Here is a 22,670-nt window from a genome sequence, read left to right on the forward strand (position 1 = left end):
GTAGGAGGGAACAGGAGAGGGGCTACTGTCAGTTCCCTCAGACAGCTGTGTTTCAATGAGGAAACGAAGATGAGATTTAGAAGAGGAGAGATGGTGTTCTACAGATTTAAAATGAGATCTAAGACAGCGAATGTTGGGTAAGTTAATGGAGAAAAAGTAGAGGGGGGGTGTCAAGACACTTAGGCTCGATACCAGATGAGCAGTCCGACCTGGAAACGTTTGTGGTCCTTTCCCCAGATGGGGACTCCGAGGGTGGTGTAGGAGTCGCCATGATAATTTTGAATTTTGAGTGAAGGATGCATGTGTAATTAGGTGGTGCTTGTATTTTTGTTTGAAGGAGGGCAGGCTGTGACTGCCCCCTTGTGTTGTGAGACACAAAAGGAAACGTTCACTGAGGCAACAACTGGATTTAATGATAGGTTCACCGCACCCCTTGATCCAGTGATTTAGACCTCACTGGGAGTAATTATAGTTTCGGCAGGTGTGTGTGTGTGTGTGTGTGTGTGTGTGTGTGTGTGTGTGTGTGTGTGTGTGTGTGTGTGTGTGTGTGTATATATATATATATATATATATATATATATATATATATATATATATATATATATATATATATATATATATATATATATATATATATATATATATATATATATATATATATATATATATATATATATATATATATATATATATATATATATATATATATATATATATATATATAGATAGATAGATAGATAGATAGATAGAGAGAGAGAGAGAGAGAGAGAGAGAGAGAGAGAGAGAGAGAGAGAGAGAGAGAGAGAGAGAGAGAGAGAGATGCTGTACCATAAGAGGCAGGCACAAATTTTACACTCATCTGCAGCACAGGCATCGGGTGCATGGACAGGTATAGTATTTGATGATGGTTTCATGCTTTATGGTTACTATAAACAAAGGTCTGGACAATGTTGCTTCCAATGAATAAATTCTGCGGATGGAAAAGTTTTAGAGGTCTCAGGTAAATGTTTTAATAAATATTTAGGTTCATTAATAAACTATAAAACTCTGAGAGGCGAACATACTGGCATACAGACTGGCTAATATAAAAATAGTACATGTGACAAGATTGATATTCATACACAAAGCGTACATACAGAAAGACAGTGACAGAAGTACTGACATACATACAGACAAAGCAACACAAACATGGATACAGAATGACAGACAGGCAAGGACGCACCGTCACCTCCAGGCCACACATTTACGTCGTGCATGGCCCCCACACAGGAAGCATCGGTGTGGGGTCTTCACGCATAGTACTGGAAACGACAGTACGAGGAAACATGTTGTTCCTGGCGGTAATGGGGACATTAGGTCCTCAGGGGCTCAGGCTGCACTAGTCTGCCCCAGAAGAGCGGCACGCCGGACACCTCGTCCCGGATGAAGAAGATCGCTGGCTGATTAACAATAAAGGAAACAAAGATGCCACTACGAGTGGCCATTGCGACAGTGGCGGCCGAGGCTTTGGTGCCTTCCTCAGAGACTTCGATGACGGTCTCGTGCACTACATCGTCCACCCACACAGGCTGCGTCGTCAGGCGGGAGAAGTTCGCTGCGGCGGGATTGAACATGGACCCCATGTGCAGTTTCTTGAGCGTGTCTCGCAGGCTTGATTTGAAGGAAAGGCGCATTCGAGGCAGCCACACCCTCATCTTCAGTGAAATCATGTTGCTAGTGAGAGAGTTGATTTTCTCGGCGGACAGCTCCTGCTCCAGTGCCTCCAGATTGGCTGTAGCCTGACCTTTGGGCAGAATGATGTACATGGCCTGCCGGCCACCTTTGTAGGGGAAGGCGGCCATGTGGGCCTCCAGTTCAGGGATGTTGATGTAGTTCAGAGTAAATATCCCGCTCATCATGGGTACCTGAACTTTTCCTGCGCCAGTATCGAACTCCCTGTCCTTGGTCATCATGGGGTCAAAGGGCGTGAGCCACTTGCCGTTGAAGAAGACGGTGTTCACGGCAACAAAGGTGGTGAGAGGATCGAGTGGCTGCGTGAAGAGATTGGGGATCATACCACTTGTGGATTCATTCACCCAATTGTTGATGGTTTCCGTGGACGCCACAGAAGAGTTGTGGAAGTCGAGCGTGGTGACTACACTGTTGTAGTGGGTGCGAGCCTTTTGGGTGAAGTCGTATATGATGCCCGCGCCTCTCTGCAGAAAGAGGCCGTTGGCTACGTTGAGGGTAACATCAGGTCCGTCACTGGAGAGATCTTCCATCAACCTTTGAAATCCCAGATGGACATCACTCTCGGAGTGAGTGTCTTCGAAGCGGAGACCACGCCGAAGCTCCCTGTGAGTGTGGCCCGCGGATCCTATCATGAGGACAGAGAGGAGGGCGCTAATACTGAGGGGCGATATAACCACATTGCCTGGTTTCTGCAGCTCCAGCGAGACATCCAGGCCAAGCTGTAAGACGCACAAACATTTAGATTTGCTGCCTCGGCTCCAAAAGGTTAATTTGAGTGTAACTTTTATCACATCGTAGTTGGTTTACAATAAGCCTAGTCTCACCTCTTGAATCTTGTCCCCGAGCGTAGTCTGGTGTGACCCCCTCGAAGCGGGGAGGCTCGCCGGGAAGCTCAGGAGTTCCGGCATCGCCAAACAGGCTGTGGCCACCGCCAGCAGTACCAGGGCTCGCATGCTGTGGGATTATACTTATTACCTTTGTGATGACTAGGACGTCCATGTCATGTCGTGTAGCACAGGTTTTGAGAATAGTAAATGCAATGGCTATAATAATAATAATAATAATGGTAATAAAAATAATGATAATAATAATAATAATAATAATAATAATAATAATAATAATAATAATAATAATAATAACAATAATAATAAAAACAACAATTATTATAAAAAATAATGATTATGACGATGATAATAATAAAAAAGAAAAAAATAATAATAAGAAGAATTATTTGTAAATAATGCGTGCCATCTTGTCTAAGGTATCTGCCATTTAAGGGAATGTCAGTCTGATATGAAGATAGCCACATATACATTTATTAAATAATACACTGTGTTGCTACAGGGCTTTAGAGTGTGGTATACTTACAGCCTGTTTATTGCTAAGACTGGGGAGGTTGACAATTACACCAGATCACTGACAGTGTACTCTCTCATATTCACGCAGGAGGGACCTCCCCGCCTGGCACATCGCCTTGCTCTTTCCGGAGGACAACGCAACTCAATGCACTAAGGTTCTGGTTTTTGCAAGCTTTAGGGGCTGGTCTTACGACGGACTTTTACGGTAAAAAGTGACACTGAATAAAGGCAGGAGTACTTTGAATCAGATAATAACAACAGACGTTATTGCCTTGCACTAACCTGATGGTGTCGCAGATGAACGTAAAAGTCACAAAGAGGACTACAAGTGTCACTGCCTACAGCTGAGATTGATGCTGCTGATGCTGTTGCTGCTGTGGTAATAACACTGTCCTATAACACCGGCGTGCTGTGGAGTCACGGGGAGGGAGAGAAGTGACTGTGAACAAGGATCGACTTCACTGTGACGGCTTGTCCGCTGATGTGTTGGAGCTGCAAGTCCCCACTCACTGCATCGGTGAGAGCAATACTGCTGCAATTTACCTCAGCGCTCTTTTGAATCTCGATAGAGTGTGCGTCACAACAGCGAAGGGAAGGATCTGCCTACGGGAAATTCAGAGTTGCCAGCTGACGAGTGACAAAAAATTGTACCAGGTTCCGTTTTCTTGAGCAAAGGTTGCCTGAGCCGTGCAGACGGTATGTGGCAGCTACACCTATTCCTCATACCTGAACAAACATTCCGTAAAGTCTCGTAAACTATAGCATAATATTAAGAATTCACTTTTATTCTTACTATTTTTTCTACAACGTGATAATTAATGATGAATACAAGGTAATAATGGCAACGCATTGTACACCGCGGCAGTCTGGCGTAATGTGCAAAACCGCAGTGACGTCAAGCTCCCTTTTTGCCTCGCTCCTTCTCTCTGCCCCCCTCCACCCCCCCTCCCTTCTTCCTTCCCTGCATCCCTTAGGCTGGTTTCATTGGTTTTTGCACGGGACCGGGATGCCCCACGAGCCTGGGCCAGACCGGGGGATGCACATTGCCGTATTGAGTAAGATTCTTCTGTAGAGGTGCTTGGCACCAGGGACCATATTAACAAAGCTGGTCTAAGCCTTCTGCTTAGACTTGTGCTTATCTTTTAAGCGGTCTTAAAGTTGTGCTAAGACGAACTATGAAGTCCTAGTATAAAATGGTGAAAGAGCAAAACAGTAAAATCTTATATTTCTCAATTTTGAGTTAATAGTGCAATTTTTTTTTTTTTACATTTTTTTAATTAAATAAAAAAAATTGTCATCGATTTTGTAATGATATGAGTGCATAAATTTCTTTTTATTAATGAGCAAATTAGATCCCGCGCAAGGCGAGTGTATTTTGTCTCAGTGTTTACGTCCTTGAACCAGCGGTGCCCCGCCACTCCCACTTAGAAGTGCTTCCTTTCCTGTCCTTTTCTTCTAGTATGGAGATGATGATCCCTAAGGCCGAAAACACCAATAGAGGAAGCTAAGCTGGACCGATGGCGAAACTTTCCTACCTCGTCCAGTCAGTATATGAGGAAAGATGTAGCCTGAAGAGCTTCACTCATTCAGCGGCACTAAAAAGCTGAGAAGGTAAAGCTAAGAAGGTAAATGAGACACGCTAACAACAGGACACAGGAAGACCCAAGGTCATTGCTCCGTACCTGCATTTCCCATTGGCTAAATAACACTGGAATTATTATTTTAATTATTAGCGTCAGTGCATGACTCCTTCCTGTGGGGCTCTCCAAGGCATCTCCCGCCAAATCTGTCACAAATAACACTCGTGCAGGTCTAGTCTCTATATGTCCAACAGCTCAGTCACTCCGGTTATCGAGAACATCCTTTTGGGGCTGATAATTTTTGAGGTAGCGGGTTCGGGCTCGACGGTTGGCCAACTTTGCTTGATTAAATTAGTCTTAGCGTAACTCATAAAGTTAAGCTACATCTAAACCTGTGTTAAATTTAAGACCTAGACTCAGCTCTAAGCATAAGAGCTGGGCTGAGTCAAACCTCTCTGGTTAAGAATCTTTGTTAATACGGCCACAGAAACGCCACCCCAAGATTTAACGACCTCTTAGTGATGACCTGAGTGACTGAATTGTTGAAAATATACAGACAAGATCGTGCAGGAATATTATTCGTGACAGATTTGGTGGAAGACTTGCAGATCCCTACTGGAAGGAGTGCTGCACTAACGCCAGAAATGAAAATGAAAATATTTATAATTATGTAACCAATTGGAGATATCACTACTTGTAGTTCATACTCTCAACCGCCAGATGTCCGTAGCGTCATTCTCCTTTTAGAAAATAAGAGATGGACAACTTTAAATCTCTCAATTTATGATTTTTTTTTTCTATATACTTATGATCATTGTATTTTTTTCATTCTTTTCTCCTTGTTGGATATTATATATATGTATTCTATTCATATACTATATACACTGTTCAGTACGATAACTGCGAGTCCTTTCCTATGGACATACTGGAATATTTGAAAAAAATAAATAAGTAAATAAACGAGAATGGTAAAAAGATCTTAAGGTGAATGAAAAATACAATTTAATACTACCAAATGCAGATGAAAAATGTACACTAAATACAACCTTGAGTAGAGGAGAAAAAATAAGTACTATATAATATATTTTAGTAAACGAACAGTTATATAACAAATTCACAAACATGCACATAAATGAAGAAAAAGAGGAATTTGACTTATCAGATCATAACCAGATAATGGCAAAGTTTGACATAAACCTAAATATAGCAGAAACAAAAAAAAAAAAAAAAAAAACACCTAAGGAAACCAAGACATGTCACTTTTTGAAAATAGCTAATGACAGTACAGTTAAATACGTAACTCAAATTGAAAATAGTATACTAAAACTAACTAAGGAAGAAAGAACACTGGAAAACCTAGAAAACATCATGAAAACATCAGCAAAAAATAACTTAACGAAAACCATAGTAAGAAAAATAAGAAAAGATAAAACCAAAATGTATACAACCTATTTGGTTCAATAACAACATAAAAAGAGAGGATTGAGGAGAGAATTCAACATAAAGAAATGAAAAGCAAAAAGTGAAAAAGAAAAACACTTTTCAAGAGAGGAATACTATAAGTAGGAAGATAAAGTGCAAGGACTAGTTAAAGAAACAATAACAAAACATGAAAGAAAAATCACAGAAGAAATAAAAACCGACATAAATAGAAGTAAAAAACTATGGGAACATGTAAAAAAAAAAAAAATAAAAAGATGAACATGTAACGGAAAATAAATACATAACTATACAGAGATGGAACACAAGTAAATGATGAAAATATATCAGATTATTATATATTATATCCGCTCATATATATATATATATATATATATATATATATATATATATATATATATATATATATATATATATATATATATATATATATATATATATATATATATATATATATATATATATATATATATATATATAAGAGCATATAAACCTAGTCATGAATATAGAGAATAAAACAATCCGAAACTTGAAATCACCACAAATAACAGAAAATGATGTAAAAAATCAACTGAAGAAACTAAAATGCCACATGGCTCCCGGACCAGATGGTATGAAACCTGAATTATTCAAACCCCAGAGCAAAAGCAACAGAAAAAAAAAGAATACTCACAAATAACTTATTTATCTTAAATTTCTGTACTGAAGAAAGCTACCAGCAAAAGAAACCCCTCTATGTAATATCAATTGATTACCAAAAAAACATTTGACTCCATAAATAGAAAAGAGGTTATAAATGTACTAATGAATTACTATATCTGCCCAAAAATTATCATCGTAACACCAGAGTTATATAACGGTGACACAACAACTATTTTCCTTAATAATGAAAAAAAAAAAAAACAGACAGAAATAGAAGTAACGAGTGACATAAAACAGGGATGTAATGGATCAACAACGCTGTTCCTATTAATAACATACATGATTATAAACAAATTACAAAAATCAGATAAAGAATTCAAGAACAACAAATTCATAATACCTGCAATATTTTACGCAGATGATGGACTGATCCTAACTCACTCAACACATGAAGCAGATGAAAGCTCTAACATATTACAAGAAATATCCACAAAAACCGGACTGAATATTAATAAAGAAAAAAGTAATATATTAATGTATAACGGGTCATTTCCACCTCCTGAAATAATGAGAATAAAAGTAGTCAATAGCATAACTTACCTTGGAGTTAACATAACAAATAATAGAAACTGTTTTGAAACTTACAAAAAGCAATGTACTAAAAAAACAACACAATTAGCTTGTCTAGTCAGTCAAACAAAAATGCTGCAGCAGACTATTAATTGGAAAGACTTACTGGAAAGGACTGGCTATACCCTCTTTCTTGCATACCACTGAAATTGTTACATTTACAAGGAGGTGATAAATAACCTACAAAGAACAGAAAATCAAGTATACAGGGGAATACTAAAACTACCCAGCCTTACAGCCACATGTGCATTAAGATCAGAAGTTGGAGCCTCATCTTGTAAGTCAAGATATAATACATCAGAAATACTGTACATGAAGAGCACACTGACAAATGAAAATGAGCTTATAAAAGAAATCTCTCAGTACCAGCTTGAAAATAATTTCACAAAATGGGTTAAACAAATAAAACAATACCTGAAAGAAGTAAACCTCAGTACAGGAAAAAATAAAACAAATGACAAAATCGGATATTAAAAGAAGATAAAAAGAGAAAGACACTGAAAAATGGATAGAAGAGATGAGACAAATCAACAGTGAAAGTGTACAAGGAGCATGTGCAAGAAATAACATGATTTGATAATTCACCTGACTCAAATTTCATGATAAAATTAAGAACTGGTACAGCTCAGCTAAACTGGAGGAAAAAATACCAAAATCAAAACACTAAATGCCCAGGATGTGACGATTAAGAAGAAATACTGGTCCACTTTCTACTTCACTGCACTTTATACTCAGACATAAGGAACAGACATCTTACAACAATCATATCAAGAAAATCATGAAGACATCGTAACAAACTTATTATTATTTAAAAGTGCACGAAAGAAGAAATATAAACAAGGAAAAAGCATAATAAAACAAGTGTGGAAAAAAAAAAGATAAAAGCTACTCTCAACAATTGAATAAATAAAACAACCAAGAAGAAAAACGCCGGATGCCGAATTAAAGGCATGTCCCAACCCGCTACTGAACTGAACTGAACTGAACTATTTACTTCAGCCATAAATGGATGTTTTCAACTTTTTTTGAATCAGACTTATAGACTGGCGCAACACACACAAACACAGTCATCATCCCTCGGTTTGTTATTGTTGACAACCCTCGCTCACCGCCTGAAAAAAAAAAAATATACAGTCATGTGTTTGGCAGCGTGAGGATTTCTGTCCAATAATGTATGCCATTATTTCAATAGTGACTGACTCTAATATGTTTTTTTTTTTTTTTTTTTTTTTGTTACTTGGCCTAAGAAAAGTGTCTTGGTGCATGCACTGACTTTTCTGTAAGAACTGGCTTTTTAACGTGTGTAACAAGGTTCTCTATGGTAATTTCTTATATTACCATTTTTTTTTTTTTTTATGCAGGAGGAACACTGGCCAAGGGCAACAAAAATGCAATTAAAAAAAGCCCACAGAGATGCTAGTCCCGGAAAACGGTCCAAAGCGGTAGTCAAAAATTGAAGGATAAGTGTCTTGAAACCTCCCTCTTGAAGGAATTCAAGTCATAGGAAGGTGGAAATACAGAAGCAGGCAGGGAGTTCCTGAGTTCACCAGAGAAAGGGATGAATGATTGAGAATACTGGTTAACTCTTGCATTAGAAAGGTGGACAGAATAGGGGTGAGAGAAAGAAGAAAGTCTTGTGCAGCGAGGCCGCGGGAGGAGGAGAGGCATGCAGTTAGCAAGATCAGAAGAGCAGTTAGCATGAAAAATAGCGGTAGAAGACAGCTAGAGATGCAACACTGCGGCGATGAGAGAGAGGCTGAAGACAGTCAGTTAGAGGAGAGGAGTTGATGAGACGAAAAGCTTTTGATTCCACTCTGTCTAAAAGAGCGGTTTGAGTGGAACCCCCCACACATGTGAAGCATACTTCATACATGGACGGAGAAGGACCTTGTACAGAGTTAGCAGCAGGGAGGGTGAGAAAAACTGGCGGAGACGTCTCAGAACACCTAGCTTCATAGAAGCTGTTTTAGCTAGAGATAATATGTGAAGTTTCCAGTTTAGATTATAAGTAAAGGACAGACCGAGGATGTTCAGTGTAGAAGAGGAAGAGAGTTGAGTGTCATTGAAGAAGAGGGGATAGTTATCTGGAAGGTTGTGTTGAGTTGATAGATAGAGGAATTGAATTTTTGAGGCGCTGAATAATACCAAGTTTGCTCTGCTCCAATGAATAATTTTCGAAAGATCAGAAGTCAGGCGTTCTGTGGTTTCCTTGCGTGAAATGTTTACTTCCTGAAGAGTTGGACGTCTATGAAAAGACGCAGAAAATTGCAGGGTGGTATCATCAGCGTAGGAGTGGATAGGACAAGAAGTTTGGTTTAGAAGGTCATTGATGAATGAGAAGAGAATGGGTGACAGGACAGAACCCTGAGGAACATCACTGTTAATAGATTTAGGAGAAGAACAGAGAACGTCTACTACAGCAGCAATAGAACGGTCAGAAAGGAAACTTGAGGTAAAGTTACAGAGAGAAGGATAGAAGTCGTAGGAGGGATTCAAATGTTGTAGTTGTTACTCAGCCAAAATATACGATTAGCATTATTATCATATACTCCAGATAATGAAAACTTCATTGAAGTACAGCCTCACCTCATAAATGAGAGAAAATGAAAATTCATAACTGGCTACTCTGGGGGGGCCTGCACGCAGGAAAGTCCCCGTACACTCTGCGCATGTGCAAGGAGTCTTGCCACGTGATTGGCCGCAAACTTCTCATCAGCTAATCTAACCCTAACCTGACTAATCTAACATAACCTAACCTTAACCTTAACCTAACTACCATGTAACCTAACTACCCTGTACCAAATTACTGGATATGATCTCTTATTTATTATAACACATTATATCGGCTAGGTTAGGTAAGGTTAGGTTAGGTTAGTCAGGTTAGGTTTGGTTACTTAGGTCAGGTTTGGTTAGTTAGGTTTGGTTACTTAGGTTTGGTTAGTTAGGTTAGGGATAAGGTTAGGTTAGTTAGATTAGGTTACGTTAGGTTAGCTGATGAGAAGGTGGCTGGAGTTGCTGAGTGCGAACGTCGAGACCCCACGGGGTTAAGATTATAAACACTAAGACAAAATATTCGCGCTGTGCGCAGGACCTGATTTGCTTATGAAAAGACTGACATCATACGTATACTCAACTCATTTCTTTACAAAATCGAAGGTGAATTATTGTTTACCTCATATGTAAAAACACTGCAGCAATAACAAGAAATTACGAAGGGTAAGATTTAACGGTTTTGCTCTGTCACCATTTCATACTGTACCTGCTTCTATTCTGATGCTTCATGCTTGAATATAGTTTTAAGATAAACACATCATTAGGCACAACTCGAACCATAATTCAAAGCATCTTTGTGAATATAGCCCAGGTGCGGAAGTGCCTAAATGTGTCCTCCGCCACCTGAGGGTTACGTAAGGCAATATATATATATATATATATATATATATATATATATATATATATATATATATATATATATATATATATATATATATATATATATATATATATATATATATATATATATATATATATATTAGGGAGGATTAGGTCTTGCATTAGAGAGGTGGACAGAATAGGGGTGAGAAAAAGAAGAAAGTCTTATGCAGCAAGGCCGCGGGAGGAGGGGAGGCATGTAGCATGTATTTTTTTTTTTTTTCGAGTGAAAAATTGTAACAATGTTGAGACTTTCCTTAATTTCTAACATCAGTAATTTACAATCTAAAGTTATTTTATTGAGTATATATACATAATTTGCATACAACCATGTACTCGTAAATATAGAACAAATTATTAATACACTATGTAGGAAGACGTTAGATTAAATAAGGGAGGTTAAAAACACAACTAAATTTTACAGAAAAGAAGATAAAGAAAACGAAAGACGAGGATTATACACACGAATATAAGAAGATAAATATATGAATTATAACATAAATAATTATAGCATAAAATTTAAATATGATAAGAAAGGAGTAATTAGTCTACAAGTTTGCGGGAGACGGAAGTTATACACAAGACGAAAGTTATATATAAGAAGAGGAATAAACACTGATAAAATAAAAGACAAAATATATACATAATTACATTAAAAACAACGGGCTGTGAATACATACAATAAACGAGTGTCGAAGTACATAATAGAAAGGGGAGCATGGGATGTCCCAACTACCGGTACCGGGGTGCGGATGCAGGGTCGCGCTTGAGGGTCAGCAGGCTTCGCGGAAACCATGCATGCTGGTGGTCGGGTGCCTCTCTGTGTAGGTCCGGGAAGGTGTTGAACTGCTCCCAGCCCATGTTTTGCGGTCGCTTCCAGACTCCAGTCGCCAGGTTGTGCAGCCTGACGTTTAGGGCTGCGATTGAGGCCTCCTCGTGCATGGCTTTCGTTGTTATGAAGTCGTCCCATCTGATGTCTAGGGGAAATTCCAGTGCGGCATTCCGCACATGTTGGAGCCTGCTGATGGGGACCTGCTGAAGGCGTGCGTGGGGACATGAGGATACATCAGGACCGGGATCACCAGAGACGAGGTGGAATTTGAGCCCGCGGTCAAGGTCCTGGAAGCAGTACAGGGCTCCCAGGGTTCTCCTGGCTTGCTGGACCCAGCTTTTTCACGTGGGAGGTATATCCACGTCCTGAGATTTGTAGTCCCAAGAACATCCCACGTGAACTGAAGTCGGCTGGGTCCTCATTGACCAGCAAGGGTGCTGAATTGTGGGTGGCCAGGAGGACGACTGAGAACCTGTTAAGGTTCTTCCTGATCCTCCACTCCTCCTCATACACGTTGACTCTGGCGATTTCCCTCCTGATCCTGGGATTAAGCATCCTGGATGACCTCCCTGAATGGAAGATGACCTGCGTGACGTCGTCTGCGTACTGGACGTTGATCCCAGCAGCGGAGCTTGGGAAGTCCCGGGTGTAGATGGTGTACAGTGTTGGGGAGATGACACTCCCCTGGGGTACCTCGGTGGAGAGAGGGAAGGGCGGTCCAGCGCAGCCGCCTATCTTGACCCTGGCAGTCCTGTCCTCCAGGAAGTCTATGGGGCTCTATGGGGCTGGAGAGCCCCAAGGTGTAAGATCTTGAACCTAAGGCCAAAATAACACACCTTCTCGAATGCCTTGTTGACATCCTGAAGGACGAGGTTGCACCTACTACCAGATGCGTCCTGGATCTCCAAGGTCTTCGTGACGACTGCGATGGGGGGGCCGTCCTCACCCGCCTCCGGAATCCATACTGTCCGGGGCTGTACACGCCAGCTCCCTCCAGGTGGTCTCGCAGGTGCTTCGTGATTACCCTCTCCAGCATCTTTCCCGGGATCTCCAAGAGAAAGAGATGGGATGATAGCTGTCTGGGCGAGAAGTATCCTTCCCAGACTTTACTATCATCCTCATCTCTGCTCCCTTGAAACTGTCGGGGAAGTAACCTGCAGAGAGGGCAACATTGAAAATGTCCCACAGCCTCCCCACTTCCCCACAGCCGGAACTGGAAGATCGGACAAGATGAGCTTATTTATGAAGCTCCTGCCTGAGCAGGTTGCCTTGCTGGACTTGATGGCGGACCGGATCTCAGAGATGAGGCATTTGAGTGCCGTGGCACCTGACAGCCTTGCAGGGTCCGCCCTGTCGTGTGGGGTAGTCCTGTCGATGTTCTGTCGGACGTAATCCAACACATTGTCATTGTCAACAAAGTCCTTGTCATCGTCCTGGAAGAAAGGGTCTCATTTGTCAGTTAATAGTCTTACCTTGCCTTCTGCAGAGTAGTGTCTTTGTCCGTTTCTGTCTGTCAGGAACGTAGAGTTTACGTCCTTCCAAATTTCTTTGGGTCCTTGTGAGAAAAGGCCAACCTTGCAAGGGACTGAGCTCAGCAGATTGTTGCCTCTTTCCGTCTTGAGTCTTTTAACGTCTGTCTTAACTGTCTGTATCGTCTGTACTTGTCATAAGTCCTATCTGTCGTTGTAGGATGATCATGTAATGCCTGGAACTGTATGCGAGTCATTTGTATTTTCCTGGAGGGTCTGGGGCAGGGAATAATCCCGTGTGCAGTCTTGGGTACGTGTCCGTCAGCTATTGTTCTAACGGTCTGCATCCAGTCATCAAGAGCATTGTCAATCTCTTCTAGTCTGGCACAGGAGATGTTGGGCAGTGCCGTCATGTCGACCTTGTTGTCTTGGAAATTGTCTCAGTTAGCTGAGCAAAAAGAGAAGGTAGGAAAGACGGGATGAGAATGGGTGAAGAACAGATGTCAGTGATCATGAGAAGGTGATCACTGGAAGTAAGGGGTCCAGGAGGAATGGAATGAGCGAAGGGGTTGAAGGGGTTGGTGAGAACAATGTCAGGTGAAGAAGAAGCGAGGGGGCCGAAGTAGGTGGGGAAGAAAGGTCTGATGTGCCTAACTGTTTCAAGTCAGAGGAGGTTTGCGAGGTCACGTCCCACAGTATTGATTGCTGTGGTTCCCACTGTTGGGTGTCTGGCGTTTAAATCCTCCGTGAAGAACAAGGGGGAATGCCTTCTGATGAGATGAAAAAAGTCAGGGTGGGGAAAAAAGGGACGTCTGGGTAGAAGATAGGAGGTGGCAATATTCAAAGGGCCATCTTCAGTCTCTATGTCAATGGCTAGTATCTGATAAGAAGTCGTCCTCTAGTCTGGTGTATGTCAGGCTAGTCCATATGGCTATAGCTACACCGCTGGGGTCGTTGGAGTTACGTTGAATAGTCCTGTATCGGGAATTTTAAGTCTATTGTCATGAGTTGGTCTGTGGCTGTTTACTAAAATTATGTCAGGGTCAAATTGTCTATAAGTATTGTGTAAGTCATACTTACGTCCGTTCCAGGTTAGTACATTGTGTTGGATTACCCTAAGTCTAGTCATCGTCCTGTCCTGGGGAAAGTCTGCTTTCTCTAGTGAGAGGTTTGGATCCGTTGTTCAGGTAGGGGTCCTGCATGCTGGGATCGTTCAGGGTGGTCAGATGTTGGTGGGTCATCTCATCATAGAGAGCGGGAGGGGGAGGTGGTCCTCCTAGGTTGGTTTGGTGCAATGCAGTGATGGCATTCTCCACGTCCACCTCCTCAGTTTCTAGGTTTGTCTCCTTGTCTTCTGATGAGGATGTGTCCTCCTTCCTGACGATGTCCGGCAGGATGTGTCCTCCTTCCTGGCGATGTGCGGGAGGATGTGTCCTTCCTTGGCTGTGGGGAAGCAGATCCTTCCTGGGGTTCCTGGACTGCGTCCATTTTCCCTGTTATATCCCTGATGATGGCCTGGAAGTTGGGGTTAGGCGGCAGCTTGATGTCCGGGAGGCCATTCATTGCTAAACTGGCTGAGAGCATAGTCTGGAAGGAGCACGGTTCAGCACAATTGACCATGTGCGCATGCATGATGCACACAAGGCCTGTTAGGTTGAACCCCGAGGCTCCCTCGGAGGTTGAGGTAGAAGCAGTCTGGGCATATGAGGTGGTGGCCCTCCTCGTTGGTTCCATCCTCAGTCGTTCCTCCTTTTCTTTGAAGGCTTTGTTCCTGGCCGGGCAGCGCATAGCCATGCAGCAATGAACCCGGCCACAGTGAAGGCACTATTTGTCAAGTGAGTTGCATTCCTTGAAGGTGTGATCATTGCTGCTGCACTCGGAGCACACATTGTATCCCTGGGGGTAGGGGCATTGCTTTGTTGAGTGATCCTCTATGGCGTAGCAAGTGTTACATGTGAGGAGAGGGATGTACGTTCCCTGATGGGGAGGAACTGAGATGGAGAAGAGGAGAAGGCCCTCCATGCATGCCCTCCTCGCCATTTCACTTGACTGGAATGTGAACTTCACTGTGTTAGATCTGGGGAATTTATAAGCTTTCTGTATTTTTGCCCAGGCCTGCACACGCTCCACTTTTCTTTCTATATCAGCGGCCCCATACTGGTAGACAAGGTCGTCCAGCCGGAGGCATATGACAGTTCTCTGGGCTTTTAATTCTGGGGGAAGGATGGCCATGAAGTCTGGCCAAGAAGAAGTAATTTTTTGGAGAAATTATGTGGATATAAAATTATGATAGGTCTCAATCAATTGCTTTAATGAATATTCTGTTTCATTACAGATAATTAAAGAAAACTATAAAACTATAAAATGCCAATATACCAACACACAGAATTGCTAATATATATATATATATATATATATATATATATATATATATATATATATATATATATATATATATATATATATATATATATATATATATATATATATATATATATATATATATATATATATATATATATATATATATATATATATATATATATATATATATATATATATATATATATATATATGACAAGATTGATATTCATATGAATAGCGTACATAAAGACAATGACAGAAGTACTGACATACATACAGACAAAGCAATACAAACATGGATACAGAATGACAGACAGACAAGGACGCACCGTCACCTCCAGGCCGCACATTCACTTTGTGCATGGCCCCCACACAGGAAGCGTCGGTGTGGGGTCTTCACGCATAGTACTGGAAACGATGGTACAAGAAAGCATGTTCTTGACGGTAACGTGGACACTACATACTGACGGCCTCAGGCAGCTCTAGTTTGCCCCAGAAGAGCGGCACGCCGGACACCTCGTCCCGGATGAAGAAGATAGCTGGACGATTGACGATAAAGGCCTTATAGCTGCCTTTACGATTGAATTCTGAGCCAGTAGCGGCGGCGGCCTTTGTGCCTTCCTCAGTGACTTCGATGACGGTCTCGTGCACTACATCGTCCACCCACACAGGCAGCGTCGTCAGGCGGGAGAAGTTCGCTGCGGCAGGATTGAACATGGACCCCATGTGCAGTTTCTTGAGCGTGTCTCGCAGGCTTGATTTGAAGGAAAGGCGCATTCGAGGCAGTCCCACCCTCATCTCCAGCGGAGTCATTTTGCCAATGAGGGAGTTGATTTTCTCGGCGGTAAGATCCTGCTCCAGTGGCTCCAGATTGCTTGTAGGCTGACCTGTGGGCAGAATGATGTACATGGCCTGCCGGCCACCTTTGTAGGGGAAGGCAGCCATGTGGGCCTCCAGTTCAGGGATGTTGATGTAGTTCAGAGTAAATGTCCCGCTCATCATGGGTACCTGAACTTTTCCTGCGCCAGTATCGAACTCCCTGTCCTTGGTCATCATGGGGTCAAAGGGCGTGAGCCACTTGCCGTTGAAGAAGACGGTGTTCACGGCAACAAAGGTGGTGAGAGGATCGAGTGGCTGCGTGAAGAGATTGGGGATCATACCACTTGTGGATTCATTCACCCAATTGTTAATGGTTTTCGTGGACGCCACAGAAGAGTTGTGAAAGTCGAGCGTGCTGACTACACTGTTGTAGTGGGTGCGAGCCTTTTGGGTGAAGTCGTATATGATGCCCGCGCCTCTCTGCAGAAAGAGGCCGTTGGCTACGTTAAGAGTAACATCAGGTCCGTCACTAGAGAGATCTTCCATCAACCTTTGAAATCCCAGATGGACATCACTCTCGGAGTGAGTGTCTTCGAAGCGGAGACCACGCCGAAGCTCCCTGTGAGTGTGGCCCGCGGATCCCATCATGAGGATAGAGAGGAGGGCGCTAATACTGAGGGGCGATATAACCACATTGCCTGGTTTCTGCAGCTCCAGCGAGACATCCAGGCCAAGCTGTAAGACGCACAAACATTTAGATTTGCTGCCTCGACTCCAAAAAGTTAATTTGAGTGTAACTTTTATCACATCGTAGTTGGTTTACAATAAGCCTAGTCTCACCTCTTGAATCTTGTCCCCGAGCGTAGTCTGGTGTGACCCCCTCGAAGCGGGGAGGCTCGCCGGGAAGCTCAGGAGTTCCGGCATCGCCAAACAGGCTGTGGCCACCGCCAGCAGTACCAGGGCACGCATGCTGTGGGATTATACTTATTACCTATGTGTTGACTAGGACGTCCATGTCATGTCGTGTAGCAATAATGATAGCAATAATAATAGTAATAATAACAATAGCAATAATAACAATAATAATAATAATAATAATAATAATAATAATAATAATAATAATAATAATAATAATAATAACAATAACAAGGACAACAAGAACAACAACAACAACAACAATGACGACATCAACTAAAATAACAATAATGATAATAATAATAATAAATAATGATAATAACAATAACAATAATAATAAGAATAAAATATTATGCTAGTCCTGGAAGCGCAAGTGTAAGACAAGAGTGATATTCCCGTCTGTCAAGCACAGACATACTGCCTTGTCTCAGAATTAGGGAAATATTTTGACGGAATTACTTGTACGTAAGGCGTGCCATCTTGTTTAAGGTATCTCCCATTTAAGGGAATGTCATTCTGATATAAAGATAGCCACAGATATATTTATGCAATAATATGAAATAATAATATATAGTGTGTTGCTGCAGGGCGCCAGAATGTGGCATGCTTACAGCTTGTTTACTGCGAAGACTGGAGAAGTGTACAGGCAGGCTGACAACCACACCAGACCTCTGACAGTGTACATTCTCATATTCACGCAGCAGGGACGTCCTCACCTGGCACATCACCTTGCTCTCTCCGGAGGACAACGCAACACAATGCAATAAGCCTCTGTTTTTTGCAAGCTTTAGGGGCTGGTCTTATGATGGACGTTTGCAGTAAATAGTGACACTGAATAAAGGCGGGAATACTTTGAATCAGATAATAACAACAGACGTCATCGCCTTGCACTAACCTGATGGCGTCACAGATGAACGTAAAAGACACACAGACACCCACGGCTTTCACTGCCTACAGCTGAGATTGCTGCTGCTGCTGCTGCTGCTGCTGCTGCTGCTGGTGTGTTAATAACAATGTCCTATGAAGCCAGCGTGTTGTGGAGTCAAGGGGAGGAAGTGGAGTGATGATCACTTAAACTGCTGCAGTCTGGCGTAGTATACATTATTGTGGAAAACCCAAGTGACGTCAAGGTCCCCTCCTGCCTCGACCGTTCTCTCCACCGCCCCTCCATCCCTCTGTTTTCCTTTTTTTCCTTATGTCTTTGGTGGGGCTGAAACTATGCGGCTATTAGATTAGTTTATACACGAGGCCGGGACACCCCATGAATATGGGTCAAACGAGGGGATGTACAGTGCTTGGGGAAGTGCTTGACCGTGTCTGCTGCCATCTCAGGCTGACGTGAATAGAAAATGAAATGGGAGAGTATGCTATGATCAGATGTGTTACAACAGGTTCTTGTATATAATGAGGGGTTACTAGATTGGCATGAACCTTCTACCTTATATTTCAGACTAGGTCAAAATGTCTTTCTGTGTTGTGACAAACATTTCATTTCGACTTGCCAGAAAATTAATATTAATATTAATTATTATGTTTGTTCTACTCATACATCGAGGGAGGACATCAGCCGGAGTCGATTAGTCAGACATTTCTTATTCACCACGCAACCATCGATGCCCAAACCATCCAGCTAGCTTGCTGCACCATACAAAGCAAGGAGGTACCCGACATAACAACGAAGAAGCAAGGCTGATAACTTAGTTCCGCCTAAGAAATGTATACTAAACAAGGCCATGTCAACATTTCGATGCCGGTTAAAATCGGTGGAGAACTGATTACATCCCAACAGTCTTGAAGAGTGGACTCTGCTTCACATACGCCTATTTTGCGTCATAGCTTTTCAGAGTTCACAGACACTGAATGGGAAGACTTGCTTGTGTAAAAAGCATTAAATACAGTGGAGAGCTAAGTGACTTCATCTAATCAGGCCGTTCTGAGGGATGCGTTCTTCAACAGTAAACAGTCACCGGAAGAATCTTATAAAGTCGTACTTCAGTAGGTGCTCCCAAAAAGTCAACTGTAATGTTCAATGTTCCAGTGATCTGATGGACATACTAGTGAGAAAAATAATGACTGGTTTATGCAGTCAGATACCAAAACAAGAATTCTATCAATAAGTTGATAAGTCAGTGAAGTTAGATCCGCTGAAACAGAGGTATTCATTGTTCGAAATGCTAGTAAAAGATGCAGCGGTCGTTAGCAGTCGTTCTGGCAGAAGTGCCAGAAGACCCGGTGCCACTTGCTGTGTAGATAGTTGCGACAGCTGCCAGCGGATCGCTCAATAACACCAAACGACATATCCCCATAATTCGGACATGTGATGATTGTGGAGGACGGGTATGCATCGGTAGAGAAAACAACTGCCCTGCAAAAGAGAGCAGGTGCTGGACATGTTAATTAAAGCTTGTCACCTCGATGACATCCGGATAAAACTCCTCCATCCATCTCGGTCTTCATACTCTCTGTTCTCAACTACTTCTACCACAGTTTTCCCTCTTCTCCTAAGACTCTCTTCAACACCTTGTTTCCATCTTCTCCTAGGCCTGGGCCTTCCTGGGTCTGCCTAATTTCCTTGCATGTTGATCTTCCATCCTAATTACGTGTCTAAACTATCTCAATCTTGTTCCTTCCACCTCTTCAAATACTGGTCCCACTCCCAGATCTGAACATTCTTCATCCAGTCTCTTCTTGCAATTCCTGTAATTAACCTGAGCACTCTCAACTCAGTTACCTGGCTCTTTGATTTCAGCTTTGGTGTTAGTGTCCAGCATTCATCATCATGTAAAACTAGTATTGGTTTTGAAATTGTATTAAAGATTATTACCTTGCATTCCAAGGGTAAAGTTTATATGCTTGTATTTAAGTAGGGGATAGAGTACATTGACATTTGCTTTGGATTTTTCTATCGTTTTATTAATTTCAGTCTGATTTAAATTCCTGCTATTTATGTTGATACCAAGATAATGGAAATTCTCTGTTTCTGACAGTTTTTCTCTTTGGCAATACACCTTCACCTGTTCCAGTCCTCTGCTCTCTACCATCACTTTTGTTTTCCTTGTATCCATTTTCATTCTATTTCTTGTCATTTTCTCCTGCCATCTATCCACCACAATTTGGAGGGTACTAGGTCATATGCATATGCATATGCTAAAAGCCTTTCTTGCAGAACAAACAACATCTCTGAGGCATTTGTCCATATAGATGATGAAAAGCAGCGATGACAGAACTTCTCACACTCCAATCTTCACTTTAACCACCCTCCCTCTACTTCACCCCTTTTTTTTTCGTTGCTTCCATTTTCGTCATACCAAGAGTTTCACAGCTAATATTGTTAATTTTGGTTTTAAACCTTTTCCATTGTTATTCTCTGTTTTTATCTACATTGTTATCCAGCACTCTCTGACCTTCTGCTATTTTTCAGAGATTTCTTTGCAACAGTCCAGCTCCTTCAGTTTTTCAATTCTTAATCTTTGCCAGGCACATTTTACTTTTTGTCTTAGTTTCTTCGCTTTCACTTTTCCAAGGGCCAATCTGAGGTCTACATTTGCAGATATTGATGGAACAAGTACATAAGTCGATCACAGACTGTTCTGTATATCTTTGCACCTCGTTATTTCGCCTAAGTTGAGATACCATCTTCTCAAAGTTGACCTCGAAATTGAGGATACGGAAGCGGAGGATGACTGATACTTTGGCTGTCACTGTGGCGACCCTGGGTGACGAGGGATGCATCGTGATGGACTACAGCACAGTGAGGGAAGCTGCCGTCCATGATCCGGTATACCATATGCTACTCGGCAGGGTGTAGAATCAAGATAGGCCAAACAGCTGGCTGCAAGAAATGCCCTATTTGCACTCTTACTATCAGATCTGAAGTAGACTGGCAATTGTGGTTGGATTGGTGACATGTACGTTTGAAAATTATATTTAACATCTGATCCCAGGGTCAGTGTGTCACGGAGTCTCTGCCAACCTACACAGTGGACACCACAGCATTAATTCGATGTCCTGGAGGGTCAGGCAGGCTGAATATTGGCATGGTATGGAGGGTGATCTCCAGTTTCACAGCTCCACCTGCCTCACATGCAAAGTTCACACGCCATCACAGCATCCTGAACCAATGGTGATGATGGCACCGCCTTAATATCTTTTTTTCAACAGGCAACTGCAGATCTCTTCCAATTGAAGGGCAGTACATACTTCTGGTATTTAGATCGTTTAATGGGCTGAACACAGGTAGCACATCTCCCGTGTGGCGCCATGTCAAGGATGCTGATTCCTAAGTTCCATGGATATTTCGCCAGGTGTTTGGAGCTCTGGAAGAAATATTGACGGATGAGATCACTAAAGTATTAAGTGAGGAAATGCGTGCTTTTTTGAGGAAACGAGCCATCAAGGTTCGTTTGTTTCCTTCTCATCTCCCACAGTAAAACAGCCGTGCAGAAGCGGGAGTACGAGCGACCAAGCGAATCATCCGTAAGAACACAGGGTCAGGTGGTAGCATACACATTGACTGGATAAGAACACAGGGTCAGGTGGTAGCATACACATTGACTGGATAGTGCAAGCACTCCCATAATATCACAACACGCAACTGCATGGAAACGACACGTTGCCCGCTTACCTGCCTACAGGTAGACACCTGCAAGATTCGATTAGTAAAGGAGGAGGAATCATCGCTCCCGTGTGCTTCAGCAAGGAGGAACGTTCACATAGCAGAGAAGTTTGATGAGGGAAAGCATCAATTGCCTCCACTATGAAATGGTCAAGTCGAGAACATCCAAGACTCTACATCCAAGCTCTGAGGCGCGGCGCTGTTATGTAAATGGATGATCACCGTCAGCACAGGATACGTGGTATAGAATATCTCACCGAAACAGGCAGCACCTCATGGCCGTCAACGTGCCAGTCCCGAAGATTGTGCTCCCAACACCTGCCCCCATGAAACAGAGTAGATTCACCGCCAGCCAGCAGCCCCAGGGCACGCATGCTGTGGGATTATACTTATTACCTTTGTGTTTGTGTCATGTCGTGTGGCACAAATTTTGAGAAAAATAAAGGCAGTGCCAATAATAGTAACAATAATAGTAATAATAATAATGATAATGATGATAATAAAGATAATAACGATAATAATGATAATAATAATGATGATAATAATAATAATAATAATAATAATAATAATAATAATAATAATAATAGTAATAATAATAATAATAATAATAATAATAATAATAATAATAATAATAATAATAATAAATATTAATATTATACTAGTCATGGAACCACAAGTGGAAAACAAGAGTGATATTTTTGTCTGTCAAGCACAGATATACTGCCTTGTCTCAAAATTAAAGGAAATATTTTGAAGGAATTACTTGTAAATAAGGCGTGCCATCTTGTCCAAGGTATCTCCCATTTAAGGGAATGTCAGTCTGATATGAAGATAGCCACAGAT

The 22,670-nt window shown here is 41.8% G+C and overlaps 2 protein-coding genes across 4 annotated transcripts; both read right to left on the reverse strand.

Annotated features, from left to right (window-relative positions):
- Positions 1-994: 994 nt before the first annotated feature.
- On the reverse strand, positions 995-3,615 carry LOC135116207 (intracellular coagulation inhibitor 1-like). Of its 2 annotated transcripts, XM_064033550.1 has the most exons (3): positions 3,372-3,615; positions 2,556-2,685; positions 995-2,450 (listed from the first exon to the last, which is right to left on the reverse strand). In XM_064033550.1, the coding sequence occupies exons 2-3, from the start codon at positions 2,682-2,684 to the stop codon at positions 1,353-1,355; spliced, it is 1,227 nt and encodes a 408-aa protein (XP_063889620.1). In that variant the 5' UTR covers position 2,685; positions 3,372-3,615; the 3' UTR covers positions 995-1,352. The 2 variants fall into 2 exon arrangements, with proteins under 2 accessions (XP_063889620.1, XP_063889621.1); XM_064033551.1 differs by lacking the exon at positions 3,372-3,615 and having other exon boundaries at positions 995-2,356; positions 2,556-2,682.
- A 12,107-nt stretch (positions 3,616-15,722) lies between these two features.
- On the reverse strand, positions 15,723-22,289 carry LOC135116209 (leukocyte elastase inhibitor-like). 2 transcript variants are annotated; one of them, XM_064033552.1, is made up of 3 exons: positions 22,085-22,289; positions 17,138-17,267; positions 15,723-17,032 (listed from the first exon to the last, which is right to left on the reverse strand). In XM_064033552.1, exons 1-3 carry the CDS (start codon positions 22,153-22,155, stop codon positions 15,935-15,937), a joined length of 1,299 nt encoding a protein of 432 aa, XP_063889622.1. In that variant the 5' UTR covers positions 22,156-22,289; the 3' UTR covers positions 15,723-15,934. The 2 variants fall into 2 exon arrangements, with proteins under 2 accessions (XP_063889622.1, XP_063889623.1); XM_064033553.1 differs by lacking the exon at positions 22,085-22,289 and adding an exon at positions 18,108-18,746.
- Positions 22,290-22,670: the final 381 nt, after the last annotated feature.

This window comes from Scylla paramamosain, chromosome 30, assembly GCF_035594125.1.
Source record: "Scylla paramamosain isolate STU-SP2022 chromosome 30, ASM3559412v1, whole genome shotgun sequence".
Taxonomy (NCBI): domain Eukaryota; kingdom Metazoa; phylum Arthropoda; class Malacostraca; order Decapoda; family Portunidae; genus Scylla; species Scylla paramamosain.

What these genes read in the sequence shown, in the direction of transcription:
- LOC135116209 (XM_064033552.1), bottom strand. Translation starts at nt 22,155, where the DNA reads ATGGGGGCAGGTGTTGGGAGCACAATCTTCGGGACTGGCACGTTGACG. An exon ending in ATGAGGTGCTGCCTGTTTCG is followed by an intron (nt 17,268 to 22,084) that starts GTGAGATATTCT and finishes ATAATCCCACAG; the next exon opens with CATGCGTGCCCTGGTACTGC. An exon ending in TCGGGGACAAGATTCAAGAG is followed by an intron (nt 17,033 to 17,137) that starts GTGAGACTAGGC and finishes TGCGTCTTACAG; the next exon opens with CTTGGCCTGGATGTCTCGCT.
- LOC135116207 (XM_064033550.1), bottom strand. Translation starts at nt 2,684, where the DNA reads ATGCGAGCCCTGGTACTGCTGGCGGTGGCCACAGCCTGTTTGGCGATG. An exon ending in TCGGGGACAAGATTCAAGAG is followed by an intron (nt 2,451 to 2,555) that starts GTGAGACTAGGC and finishes TGCGTCTTACAG; the next exon opens with CTTGGCCTGGATGTCTCGCT.